General features: G+C 47.8%; 1 protein-coding gene across 1 annotated transcript; it reads right to left on the reverse strand.

The window, feature by feature from the left end:
• Positions 1-1,698: 1,698 nt before the first annotated feature.
• On the reverse strand, positions 1,699-7,379 carry CCDC170 (coiled-coil domain containing 170). Its single transcript, XM_078872219.1, has 2 exons — positions 7,120-7,379; positions 1,699-1,972 (listed from the first exon to the last, which is right to left on the reverse strand). Exons 1-2 carry the CDS (start codon positions 7,318-7,320, stop codon positions 1,706-1,708), a joined length of 468 nt encoding a protein of 155 aa, XP_078728345.1. The 5' UTR covers positions 7,321-7,379; the 3' UTR covers positions 1,699-1,705.
• Between the last annotated feature and the right edge of the window lie 3,259 nt (positions 7,380-10,638).

Raw genomic sequence — 10,638 nt, forward strand, 5'->3', positions numbered from 1 at the left:
TCTACTCTATATAATTCGGTGGTAGAGCAGGCAGCGTTGACTGATGATCTGGCACTCACTGATTCACTCCAGCCACTCGCTCCCTCAACCCGGGCAGTCAATCGCCTCCCTATCACTTTTCTACCGCCACTCACCATGGCTACTGTTCACGTGAACATCACTCCGTTTATTCCTGCACCCTCGTCAATGGGCTCGTTCTACCAGACTGACGGTTTCATCTCATCCTGGCTGCGTTATGCCAAACTCAACATAATGATACAAAATTACTGCCTTGAAAGACAGAAATATATATATACTGGATGTAATCGGCACATCTTTTGGACAATAGGCCTTCTTCATTGCACAGAGAAAAAAATGACCAATGCCTAAAATGTCACCGATTGCACGCGTATATATTTTTTTATTTTCAGGCAGTGTCATTGAGGAGTGTGTTGAATTTGTTGTTTGTTAATTGCGCTTGTGCACCGCTGCCAATGCAGCACCACCAAACCTATTGTTTTTCATCACTGGAACTGCACCCAAAACATCTCTCAATCTATTTCTGTCCTCGCACCGCTCCGCACTGGAATCCCACCGTCTCTTTTCCCATGCCCTTACGGAAGACTTTGCTGTTTCTTCCTGGATTTTTCTGTTGCGTGTAGTCACTTTAAGATGTTTCTTGTTCATGTTTTTAGTTTTGTTGCGGTTGCACCCGAGTCAAGAGCCGCATGGCTCACAAGGTTGTACCTAATAAATGGAAATGAAATTGAAACGACCCTGCTCAAGTCGAGCCATGTGCGAACCATTATCCGTTCTACCTTCAATGGCACCGCACGCTTGTGGCCGCCTGGTGCGTTGGGCCTTGTGTACACACCAACAAGAGGTAGGTTCTTCGTACGGCAAGTGGAAGGCACAGAGCGGTAAACCATCCCGTGTGAGTGTAAAACTACATGGCTCATTGCTAACGCCCGTGTGACGTGCGCTCATACGGACTGTCACACGCCGAAGGCTTTTACAGCGATTCAACATTTTTGTTGTTGTAAAGGAATACGCGAGTGCCACTCTCGTTCCATCCTGTGCTGCCACACAGCTAGAGGCATGGCTATCGGGTGTGCAGCACGACTTCGTGTGTGGGAATCAGGTTGTGGGGGGTGAAGAGCAGAAATAGTGGGGGGGGGGCGTGAGCAGAAATGCGAGCTCACCGACGAGCCCTAGCGAGTTTGCCAGCTTTTTGCAATTGTTCGCGGTTAGAGCCCCGCGGCCACCTTGGTAAATATTGCGGGTGCATTAACCATAAACATGGGCCATGGCTTCAGTGGGCGTTCACGATCCCGAGACTTTATCTGAAAAAAGTGCAATGTGTGCCAACGACACGGTCCAAATGATCCGAATTTGATCAATTATTCGCAATTGTGAAGACCCACGTAGTAAATTAACCCTCTACTGGCAGCCTATGTCCACTTGCAGGCCGTTGCTGCGCATACCTGGTGCCTCACAGGGACAGCTGCCACTAGGGCTCCCCTTGGCTAGACTGCAGCAGGGCAATGGAATGGCTGAGACGAGACGTAACGTAAGGCACTTTTAGTTGGCGAAGGACTACAAATGCCAACCCTTATCCTGACCGATTGATGCCGATCTACCCCCCTCGACTGCCTCGCGCAGCGCAACCCCCACCACCTCCCACCGCGGCGGTGACGGCGGCGGTGGCGGTGACTCCGGCCCCACGTCAAAACCTGTCGGCGTCAACGGAGCCGTAGGCGCGCACAGGCGACACGGAGCGCGCACGCGGCTCGTGCTGCTGGCCACGGTAGCCGGCGCGGAAGCCGCCGTGCAGCCGCTCCAGAGAGCCGTCGAGCGCCGCCGCCGTGGCCACGCTGGCGTGCTGCGCGCGGACGAGGCGCTCCAGTCGCGCCACCACCTCGTAGTCCGGCACGGCCAGCGAGGCCACGTCCAGGCCCAGCGTGCGGCCCACCACCTCGCGGAAGTCCAGCAGCTGCACGAGGGGCGATAATGGCGGGACGGGGTGAGACGACGTGGCGAGGAACGCGCAATCGTCGGTTAATACGCGTCGTCTCTCCGCCTCTCTGCCAGGGCTCGGTTTCTCAACGAACGCACTGCGGGTTGCTGGTGCCTCTCCGTGTCTGTGTGTGCCGGTGTGTATGTCCGTGTATGCGTGTCGGCGTGATGCTGGCCACCCACTCACTCGTGCGCCACAGTGCTCACTAACAGCACTTGCCCCAAAAGTCTTTTTAAGGCTATATGGCGGATCTTTGTTTATTTTGTCTTTGCGTGTGTGTATGTGTGTCCACCAATAACAGTGGCGGATATTTTAACAAGTCCTGGGGCTCCCCTATGTCAATTCAGCCTTAAATGTGTACCTGGTGCATTGGGAAAAGAGAAAGGCGCCGGAGGCATACTGAATGCGGTATGCCGGGTACGGCAACTATTGCCCGAGTCGCTGAGCGGCTGGAGTAGGTGAATTTTGTTGAAATCAAGAGTGGCAGCCCTACTGTGGGCAGGAGGACTTGTAAGTGCGTGGAATGGGAGGGGAACAGAGATGAAAGAAACATGACAAACAAACAGCCCTGTAGCGTCGGCAGAGGGGGGGGCAGAGGGGGGTGGGTACTACTCGGGGATCTTAGAACAGGGGGGGGGCTGAAGAGTGAAGAGTCAGCCCCCCCCCCTCTTCTAAATTATTCATAAAGTCAAAAGATGTTGGTACAGTATTTGATTCTAGTTGCAGTAGGGTGGGGGTAAGAGCCAGAGCAGAATGCACGGTGTGAAAGGAGTTCAATATACCGAAATAGCATTACTCATTCCATTCAGAATTGCTTAACGTTTGTTTAGCATTGACTGTGTTGTGCCCCCCCCCATCACCCTGCAAGGCTGACTACGGCTTCACTGCGTTTCTTGAAGTCAACCATCCCCCAGATGGACAGGAGACAAAATGTAGAGTCAGAAGGAGCCATGTGCTGTCATCCCTTGTCAGTGCAGTTTAAGTGATCGGGGCTCAACAAAAAAAAACTGACACATTTCCAACGGATCGAGGACTGTGCTGTGTAAATAAATGTGTTCACCCCCCCTCCCACGTCGCTTGACCAAGTTTGTGCCGGTTGCTTGGTGATGCGTTTGAAGCCGTCGTGTTATTGTTGTTGTGTGATGCCATCGTCGCATTAGATGCTAATTTTGTACCGTCTGCAGTGTTTGCTGTACCCTGGGCTCTCCTCTTTCACGATGTCAAGAGGACGCAGCAAACCTCGGCTCAATTGAAGTGCTTGCGTCAACTTAATCAGACACGAGTCCATTGTTGCTTGCATGCCGGACATTTGATGTACAATTTAGTTGCTCATTATTTACACTCCCAGAAGCGCTGCTGTTATCCACGGTGATGTGGAGGGAGGGTATCCGTAATTTAACTCAAAGTGGGTAAAACAATTGCAGATAACCCCACGGACGATCGGAGGATCGACTTCTTTAATTCATGAAACAAATGTGGATGATAGGATGGCGTTCCACAGACTCATAGGAAGAGACACGGAGAACAGGAGGAATAGGGCCCACGGATAATGAGTTTTTTCAGACCCTACAGCTGTCGGGAATAATAGAAGTTGCAGATAATAGGGCCATGGGTAAGAGGAGTTCTCCTGGATAAAAATGTGGGCTCTCGCGGTGACATGCGAAGAAGCCGCCACAGTAGAACATACAGTGGGAGATTGAATTTGATCAATTCCAGCGTAAATAAACATCCGTCCGCAACAAATCAAACTGTCAAGGGCTGAAAGTATTATGCATTATTTATATTGGGCTCTCCAATGGGTTTAGTAATCGATTAATCTCCCAAATATATCAGTTCGTTTATTAGACTTAAACGGATAACACGACATTGCAGTTATAAAAAAAAAAAGTCTCAGCTGTCCCCATGTGTGCCGCTGGACGGAAGGTGATGGGAGAGGCTTTGTGATGTTGTTTTTCGTTACCAAGTTCAGTCTTTCAAAGGCACCACGACCTGCTCTCGCCCGCCTATTGATGTTATAACTACGACTGCGGGTGGTCTTATATAACTGCTCTAGATACACAAACTCTCAAGTGTTTTCAAACTGCTTATTTTCGACAGGCGTCATCACTTGTCTGGCGAATTTGGTGCTCTTAAATCGAGATGTTGCTCGTAATTGCATTAAGCCCTACTTTCCAGGCTTCGTCGAGAAGTCCTGTCACTTTGTGTAGTCAGTTCATCGCTATCGTTAATCCGCACACTTTCAAACGGTGAAAGTGTCCTCGTTGAGAATGTTGCAATTTCCCTGGAGTTAAAAGGATGGAATTCATCAATTATAAACATGGTCCTTCACAAACTAAACACCCCCCACAACCTGAGGCTCTTCCACATAGCGTCCAGCAATGGCAATAATTTACCATGAAGCGGATCACGTTTCGTACGAGGGTGGCAGGCTTTGGAAAATAACACGCTCCGTGTAAAGATCAATCTTTTTTTGACCTTTTACATTTTCATCATCGCGTCAAAAAAAGTCTTTGTTTGTTTGTCACGATCCCGACCGCGCGATCGGCATCACGTCACAAAGAATTCATTCGGATGTCTCCTAGAGCAGTGCAACCCTCCGTGTTGAAGAATGGCCCATGGAAAGCAGAGGTCCACGCAGTAGAGAGTAGCGCTTTGCCACACTGCTCTGCGTATGAGAGTATCGCTCGTCACGTGGCAGTCAAACCAAATATTTTAATTCTCAGGAGCAGGGATTTAGCAAATTTACGTGCAGAACCAAATCCAACGTGATGGATTATTTTTTCGCATGCAGTAATTTCGTGTACCGGTCTGAGACCATCAACTACTACACTCAAGGACCCGGTTTAAAATCACAGGCAGCTGCTTGGCTTCGAACGCAGGAACTAAGCAGTGCCAGCTCAGCTCGCCGAGCTGCTAAAAACATGTTTTGAAACCTGGTGCCGCGAAGCTGCTATTGGCAATCGCGTACCTAATGCTGCCCACGTCACAAACCCAAGGTTACAGTTCCAACATCTCCCGCGATGAGACAACTTGCACATCCAAACTCTGAATCTCTCTAACTGAGGCAAGGCTCTTTTAAGTGTTTTTTTAAATGACTTGTTAGTTTAATTTCCACATTCGTTATGGGGGCTTAGATCCTTGCAGACGGCTAATTGGGTTCAATGGGCAGCGTGATTGACTCGTTGAAGTGAATATTGTACAGCTGTTGAGACCCACACCCCCATCCCTGATGATTCATATCAATACTTTAATCAAAATAACTATTAAGGGACCCTTTACTACACATGCAGGGATGGTGCTGCTCACACCAAATGTGGAGCACGAACAAAAAATACGAAGTAATTGAGGGCCCTGGCGAAACGCCCAAGGGGATGTTAGGTTTGAAGTGGGCTTGCAGACAGGTTGGTTCGGGTTATGGGTTATAGGTAGAGTTAGTACGAGTGAATGCTCGGTTCGTCTTATCGGGTCATAGGTCAAATTAGTACTCTGCTCGTGGCTGATTGGTCAGTCAGCTAGGAATAAGGCTAGTGCTAATTGGTTCTTTACCCTTCTATCTGGCAACAAAAACTGACCCCTTTTTACAAGGAGTCATGTTTGCATAGACCGCAATACCTGCAGTCATAATACAAACAAAAGAACATAACTCTGATAATGTGCACTGTCCTTAAAGTTGATTGATCCACACCCGAGACAGCTTTCCTTAGAGCCTAGTCTCATATGGGTTGGACCAGATGACGCCAAAAGGCGCACAACTCAAAAGACAATGCACCATCAGAGTATGAGAGCTCGGGGCAAGCATCTACACTATGGGAACCTCATTTGCCAGTAAAAATATGATAATTGGTTCTTTACCCTTCTATCTGGCAACAAAAACTGACCCCTTTTTACAAGGAGTCATGTTTGCATAGACCGCAATACCTGCAGTATTATGACTGCAGGTATTGCGGTCTATGCAAACATGACTCCTTGTAAAAAGGGGTCAGTTTTTGTTGCCAGATAGAAGGGTAAAGAACCAATTATCATATTTTTACTGGCAAATGAGGTTCCCATAGTGTAGAAGGCTAGTGCTATTGACTGATTGGCACATTTGATTGGGTTAGTAGGAGAGTTAGTACTAATGGCTGGTTGCTTGTTTGCTAGGCTTAGGGGTAGGACTAGAGTTTAGTTTGGCTATTATTATTCTGCGTGGTTAACCCTCATGCCCATTCAGTGTTAGGCCGTGTATTTTTTGTATTTCGGTTATCATAGCGCCACCATATTCTTAGGGTTTTTTTCGGTAAAGTCACGTAGGTAAAAAATTAAATTAATAAAAGTAAAATAAAAATAAAATTAAAATCACGACGTTTCGGAGGCAACACAAGCTTCCGTCTTCAGGTGGAACCGTTACAGCACGATAGCTGTATCAAGTAAGAGAAATTCCAAGAAAACAGTCTTTGTATATATACTGGTTGAGGGTGGGAGGAGCCAAGGTAGGCCCTGGATAGTATTATTGTGAGGTTCGGCGCCACCACTTTACAAACGGGGGGTGGGGCTACCAGGGAGTGGGTTTAAGTGGGGTTGGCTTAACCGGTATTCAAACAGGGGAAACTCCCCAACAACAACAACAACACTTTCTTCTCAAGTTTCATTCACGTGGTGAGACGAGTCCTGACGAGGGTCACCCCCGACCTCCCCCCACCGCACCCCATATTACAGACGGACGCTGAACGCTCTCGACCCTCAATTAGGTAAAGCGCAAAAGTGACGACAACAATAAACAACATTGGAACCTCATTTGCCAGTAAAAAATATGATAATTGTTTTTTTACCCTTCTATCTGGCAACAAAACTGACACCTTTTTTACAAGGAGTCATGTTTGCATAGACCACAATACCTGCAGTCTTTGAGTTGTGCGCCTTTTGGCATCATCTGGTCCAACCCATGTGAGACTAGGCTCTAAGGAAAGCTGTCTCGGGTGTGGACCAATCAACTTCAAGGACAGTGCATACGGAGTTATGTTTTTTTGTTTGCTTTATGACTGCAGGTATTGTGGTCTGTGCAAACATGACTCCTTGTAAAAAAAGGTGTCAGTCTTGTTGCCGAATAGAAGGGTAAAAAACCAATTAACAATAAACACATTCACCTGCTTCTCGCGACGCGCCACCTCCTCAAGGGCGCGCTTGACTGTGCGTAGCTCTCCCGTGGTGGCCTCCAGGAGGACGCGGGTCCGCTCCATCTCCTCCTGGGCGCCCTCCGCCGTCATGTCCAGCTGCCCTCGCAACGACGCCACCTTCCGCGACGCCTTGTCCTTCACCTTCTCCAGGCGGTCTATTGAGCGTCCCATCTCCGCAATCGTCTTGTTCTGCTCCAGCGTTTGTATCTTGATGGCAAAGGGGGGGCGGGGAAAAGTTGACGGAACAACGGAACACACGTCAGTCGTGGTACGTTTGGAACCGAGCGAAAAGGTTGTGGGTCGTGTGCGCGGTTCATCATTGGTACAGTGGTAAACTCAATTCTCAACACAGGTTGCTGACGTTAGTGAAATTATATAACTAAACTATCAAATTAACTTGCTTGTTTTATCAGGTAAGGCCCATTAAACTATATAGTTTATTTTTCAGAAGCAACCTGGTCACAAATGAAGTGGCTTATCACGTAGAAATGTATTGCAGCCAAATACTCTAAAAGCATAAATGTGGAAGGAAAAACCAGAGGACCCGGACAAAACCCCTCACGACCACGGGGAGAACATGCAAACTCCAAATACATACAGACGTCAGGGTCGGGATCCTACTCATGACCTCCTGTATACCAGGCGAGGTAGTTAACATCTCGCCACCGTGGCGCCCTATCGTGTCCACAGAAAAATATCATTAAACCTGTGCCTGCTCCTGCGAGCTCTTGACAGCTCCTTGGTACAGGCTCGTAATATTTCCTATCGTTATGAGCATCTGTAAGCATCAGCTCTATGGTAGATAATATTCCAACTGAGTGTAACGACCTTTCTGTCTTCTTCTTCTTGGTTCTTTCGGTAAAGTCACGTAGAAGGGAAATAATAAAATAAAAGAGAAGCCAATGTCATGTGAGCCCACTGAATTGTAACAGTGATCTGCCACGGCTGAGGTGTTCGTCCTACCGTGTTTCAGGTCTGCTTTATGTTCACGGATGTGGTCCGAGACATGTCGTTTGGTTTCTCCAATGTAACTGCTACCACAGAGGCAACTTAATTTGTAGACGCCAGGGTACTGTATGTCTGGAACCACATCTTTTACAGACGGGACCAGATCACAGATTGTATGTACTGTGTTGAATCGGACCTGGATCTTGTGTTTAATCAGGATTTTGGAGATCTTTTTTGTGACCCCAGCAATGTAGGGTAAGGTGATGGTTTTGAAAGGCTCCTCAACAGGATCCTTCTTGATGGTTGGAGTGATGGCTTTGCGGATTGTGTAGTCGGAGTAACCATTAGCCTTAAGAGCTTGGCGTACGTGCTTGAGTTCACTGGCAATGTGTTCCTGGTCGGAGATGCATTGGGCTCTATGGTGTAGATTCTTGATGAGGGAATTCTTTTGGGATGGATGGTGGACCTTTCTGTCAAATAAACTCTTTAATTCCCTTCCAAGCCGAGTCATGTTTTATTATAATGCTTTCCATCTTTGTTTTCGGGAGTCTCAGCAAAGTACGTATTTGGCATGATTGACCTCTGATTTCATTTTTGGGCATTTATGTATAAGGGAGAAAACTGGAGAGCGTGGAGAAAACCCATGCATACGTAGGGGATGACACTCAGACCCTGCACAAAGAGATCAGCATCACATTTACAATACTGTACTGTCTTCTACTCTTTCATTTGCCATTTTATGGATAACAAATATCATAAAACGCAAAGCATCTTGTGAAAGCGTGTGCCATTTTCCGCGTGGCTTCGATTGATTCTTTTGTCTCATCCCACACTTTGTTCAACCACCAAACTGCAGGTCACAACAACATACTCACCCACTCACCACACTGCAGGTCAGAACAACATACTCACCCACTCACTACATTTCAGGTCAGAACAACATAGCCACACACCCACCCACTCACTCAGCCACTCACCCACTCGCCACACTGCAGGTCAGAACAACATACCCACTCACCCACCCACCCACACACTCAGCCACTCACCACACTGCAGGTCAGAACAATATACCCACTCACCCACCCACTCAGCCACTCACCACACTGCAGGTCAGAAGAACATACCCACTCACCCACCCACCCACTCACCCACTCACCCACCCACTCACCCACTCACCACCCTGCAGGTCAGAACAATATACCCACTCACCCACCCACTCAGCCACTCACCACACTGCAGGTCAGAACAACATACCCACTCACCCACCCATCCACTCACCCACTAACCCACCCACTCACCCACTCACTCACCCACTCACCACACTGCAAGTCAGAACAACATAGCCACTCACCCACTCGCCACACTGCAGGTCATAACACTTATCTTCCTGCTTCTTCCCTCACAGTGCTCCACTTTTAATCCCCTCCTCCCACCGTCGTCTCTCACAATAATAACCTTGCTCAAGTCAAGAAAGGCGTTACACTATTATCAATGTCCACTCTGACAGTGCCGTTTGACTTACTGGGTGCTTTGGGGCCTGTGCCCGGCGGTTGTGCCTTTGAAAAAAAAGTGCACCGAGCTGCTTTATGTTATTCTGTTTTCCAAATCCACGTGTACAAGGGCATCAACAAACACAGTGATGAATTATTAGTTTTTTCCCCCTTCTGACTGACCATTACGTGCGGCTCTGATAATGGATTTGTGTTGTATGCAGTCTAAGTGTATGCGGTCGAATTGTAAGCGGTGGAACAAAATAATCGAGGCCATGTCTACAAACACTGGGTTGACCTGAGAGCTCCATTGCGATGTGAATTCCACTTTATCCGCCAGTACATTATGTTGGCAGGAGTTTACAACCATTATGCTCGACCGACCTTGTATGGGCCTGTATCTGTCAACCACAAAATCACAATGGTGTTTCTCCTGCCTCATTCAAATGACACGTGTATTTTTGGCCATGCACATACGATGTTTAGATCCGTTAATGAGCTGCCGTGACTCAGAACACAAACCAGCCAGCCCGCTTGAACATGGCAGTGAACACATTTAATTTGTATGCAATTATTTTGCCTCAACGGTTTGTAGAAAAATAGAAAGAAACGTCATAAAAACACGGGGAAGAAGCAGCCGGGTGGATCGGAGGTCAGAGCGCTGAGCCTGAATTCAAATCCTGGCTTCAACCACCCGCGGGTTCATGCTCTCGGACTGGCCACGAATATAAAAAAAACGATTTCGTACTTATTTATCCAGGAGAGCCACACTGAGTCGTAGGACTCTTTGGGTGTTATTATTTTAAGATGTTTTCAGCCAATTAATGAGTTGTGTTTATTATTGCGATGCACGTGGCGAGGAATCTCAGAAGTTGTCTCGGCGATATCTGCTTCCGTCAGCTGTTCCATCGCTGAGAGAGGGTTGCGCTGCTCTACGACAGGATCTGAACGTCAACCCCATGGCATAATGCCGATCGCACAATTGGGATACAATTGGGGGAAAAGACGAGAAGAGGTATGTTCTTGGTTCTTTTGGTGAAGTCACGTAGAA

This window comes from Lampetra fluviatilis, chromosome 33 (genome assembly GCF_964198595.1).
Source record: "Lampetra fluviatilis chromosome 33, kcLamFluv1.1, whole genome shotgun sequence".
NCBI classification, from domain to species: Eukaryota; Metazoa; Chordata; class Hyperoartia; order Petromyzontiformes; family Petromyzontidae; genus Lampetra; species Lampetra fluviatilis.